The sequence below is a fragment of the Belonocnema kinseyi genome, chromosome 2 (assembly GCF_010883055.1).
Source record: "Belonocnema kinseyi isolate 2016_QV_RU_SX_M_011 chromosome 2, B_treatae_v1, whole genome shotgun sequence".
Classification (NCBI taxonomy): Eukaryota; Metazoa; Arthropoda; class Insecta; order Hymenoptera; family Cynipidae; genus Belonocnema; species Belonocnema kinseyi.
Window position 1 is genome coordinate 1,511,343 of NC_046658.1, and position 3,740 is coordinate 1,515,082.

The 3,740-nt window shown below is 34.1% G+C and overlaps 1 protein-coding gene across 1 annotated transcript in view; it reads right to left on the bottom strand.

Moving 5' to 3' along the window:
• Positions 1 to 3,306, bottom strand: part of LOC117167973 (elongator complex protein 2-like) — a 33,853-nt gene extending 30,547 nt beyond the window's left edge. The window contains exon 1 of the mRNA XM_033353248.1: positions 1,928 to 3,306. Coding sequence (XP_033209139.1) covers positions 1,928 to 3,111 — 1,184 coding nt within the window. The 5' untranslated portion in view covers positions 3,112 to 3,306. The remainder of the gene's footprint in view (positions 1 to 1,927) is intronic.
• Positions 3,307 to 3,740: the final 434 nt, after the last annotated feature.

Consider the following 3,740-nt stretch of genomic DNA (forward strand, 5'->3'; position numbering starts at 1 on the left):
ACGGGACTTTTCATTCGCTTCTGCCAAGGGATTTCCAAACGACTAAACTTCTGCTATTGTTTCGCCGCTCTTAGTTAAAACCTGAAGAATGTTTTAAAACAAAATTGACGGGGCCACCTGATTGATTTTTTTTTGCAAATTTTATTTCGTGGAAAACCGGCTGGCATTTTAATATACGCAAAAATTGCAGACTGGCAGAGTAGCCATTTAATGATGTATTAATGTTTTTCTTACAACTTTCGAGCTTTGATCTTGGGCACCAAATCGAGGCTGTTTTATGTAGCTAGATCTCCGACTAATATTGGCTTACTATAGATAAACGCAACTAGGAGTTTCATTTTTTTTTCATGGTTTCACCATGAAGATGACCTAGTAGCCAAATTTCACAATGAAATTCGTAATCAGCGCATCAAAGTACATAAGTATGCGGAGTTTAAGTAAAATCGAAGAATTCAGCTATTCGGAACTGCATCCCTTTATTTATTTGACATAGATATTTAACTTATAAATAGCATTTTAGGATTTAGGTTATAGTAGCACGATGATTGCCTTTTAAACGTACACATGCGACCATCACCCATGCGAGCGACATGTTGCTAATTTGAGGGTGCATATACGTTTCACTCATCGACATGTAGAAATGAACCGATACGGTTGTGACGAGAACAAAAATGGGTTCTAGAGAGAGAACAAAAATGTGAAAAACCTGCAAAATATCCTGTTTCAGTTAGTTTATAAAAAGAACTTGGTAATCTTAAATTCTTCTTAAAATTGAATTAAAAATGCTACAGAAATAATCCTCGTGTGAGATCATAACTAATATAAAAAGTAGCAGAAATTTGAAAAAATAGTCCCATACAATTTTTCAATTATTAAAATTATGTGAAGTCTGAAATCAATAAGTGTGGAAGAAAAAATTAACTTAATTTTTAACAAAAATTTCCGGTTTTCTAACCTTATATTTTAAAAATATTAAAATAAACTTCAATGTTTATTTAAAATGTTACTATTTAGTCAACAAATGATCAAAATTTTGTGTAATTATTCCAATCTGTTCCCGTTGCTTCACTTAAATGCGAATTAAACTAGTAGAGCTCAATAAGAAAGTCAACCTATTTTTGATTATGAAAGTTCATTATATGCGATTGAAAATTCTACTTTAAAATTTTTATTTTACTATTCATTTTTGCGTGCAATTGCAAAATAGGGACGTCACCTTTTTTTTGGCATTAAACTATTAGAATTTTTAATTAACCGATAAATGAAGGTATTTTACTAGTCAGAAATTTAAAATTATTGTTACATTTGTTACTACGATATCTTAAATATGGGTATGTAACGATATCGGAATGATCATATTTAACTGGCCGTGTAGGTGCTTTTAAACATCCGAACGGCCAGAAGGACCCATTTGAAAGGTCACAAAAATAACGTTGTCAAAACCCTACCCTTTTCCAATGTTTCGTGGGGGCGGGAAGGTACCCCTATGATCAGTAAAAATAATAATGTTAGTCAAATCCCTAACCATTTCCAAATTCTCGTTAAATATGATAATTCTAATATATCGCGATAGACCCATATTTGAGACATCATAGTATCAAAAGTAACAATAATTTGAAACTTTTGCCTCATAAAATCGCTTCATTAATCGTTCAATTAAAGATTCTAATAGTTTGTTGCCAAACAATTTTTTTTCCAGCCATAACGAAGGTGACGCTCTTATTCTATAATCTAACCACGGAACTGATTCTTTGCCTTGAGTATGCACAGCATGCCCGCTTTAAAATGAATTCGTTCATAAATCGAATTATAAACTGTTTAGTCTTAAATACTTAAAAAACTAAATGCCCGGGAAAAATTCTTGAAAACTGGAAATTTTTGTAGTCACCCAGCTAATGGAAGTTGAATAACGGGAAAATATACAAACCTTCCTTTTGGATCCCAGCACAAATCTACGACTCCACCGAAATGTCCACTAGGTGCAGGAATAGGGTCCCAATTTGTCGAATCCTTCAAATACCTCCAAATGTGAAACGTCCCTTGATAACCATGAGCTAAAATCGTATGACCTGCAGGTCCGAATTTGCATCCATAAAATCCCAAAGAATTGCCACCAACTTCTCCAACGCGAACGGATTCCATCCAAACCCCATTATCTTTGCTTAATTCCCAGACAACCATGCTTTTATCCAAAGAACAAGATAAGAGTTTCATGGGTTGTGTCCATTTTCCGTCGTTTTCAATCAAAGGATGCCAATTCACACCATAAACCCAGCCTTCATGCCCGCTAAGAATTGACTCTAAAACCACTTCGTACTCTTCATTTACTTTGAAATTTTCTGTTTTTGATTTAATGTCATTAACCGCAGTGTTTTTCCTTTTCACCATGAACTTCCACAAGCGTATTAAACTATCTTGAGATCCACTTGCTAAAAAACAGTTACCGTTATCATCTTGAATGATGTCCATACATGTAATCCAATCTTCATGTCCGATTAAAACCTTCATTTTGACAAAACTACTATCCGCCGAATTTTGGGAAAATAATTGAATCGTGGAATCATCAAAAGCAACTATTAAAAGAGGATTGTTGCTCTGCGGTAGAAAAGATATACAAGCCTGGATTGGTAGTTTTTGTACAAAGGAAAGTGTTTGGAATAAAAGAGCTTCTTTACTAGTATCTCTTTTCCAAAGTCTGAAATCACCGTTTATTGATCCAGTACAAATAAGAAGATTAGACTTCGAGTTCTCAGATGTGTAAATAGCATAACAAACAGAAAGAGGATCGTTTATATTGATAATGGATGTTACTTTGTAATAACTTTCTACTTTACTCCAAATGATGGCAGTACCGTCAGATGATGCAGAAATGAGTTCTGTTTCAAAATTTGTGAGGCTTGATTTAATCCATCGTACAACGTTGACTCTATCACTGTGATGGTAAAGAGTCTGTAAAACTTTTGCATTATTCACCGTTCGGAGATCATAAATTTGTACCGCATTAGAAGCACCGTAACACAAAAGTCCGTTTTTTCCATAATCTGCTGAATGTGGAACACGATTACAGGCACAGCTAATATAACTCACGTGAGAGGCAAAACAGTTCGTCATTTTAAAGAAAAGATTGCGTTAAAGTAGAAAAGAAAATTTGTTATTATGCCTGTAAAATAACATTTCCGGGGGATTTCCAACCTAAAAATGTATAGCCGCGAGCCGCGCGTGCGACATTGCCGTCCGTCATTTCCATGGAGAAAAGATTCAAGGTTGGCGCACAAGAATATTCGTTCAAAGGTATTTTACCTAGATGCGGCAAAGGTTCTAGTTAGGTCACATGTCACCAGGGTTGTGCAGTGACGCGTCACTCGAAGTTTCTGACGTATTATATGTAAAAAATGTGTTATACGTAAAAAAACCTGTAAAAACGTAATAAACGTAATAAAGATGGTGGGCTCGAATAGATCATATAACCTCACTTTTTTAAATTATGCTTTTGTGTACCGACTAACATTGTTGTTGTTTATTAGAACTTCATTTGACATCGAAATATCACCAAGAATATCAAAACTGACACCACTCATTTTAGAATTATTATTTTGACTGCTTTTATATAATTGCATCAGGTTTTCTTCTAATACGTTTATAATTATAACGCACTTTTTTTCTGAAAAAAGTTTTGAAATCAGTGAAAATCCTTTAATGATTTGTTTTTTTATTTTTAAGATATTTGCAGTTCGGATGGT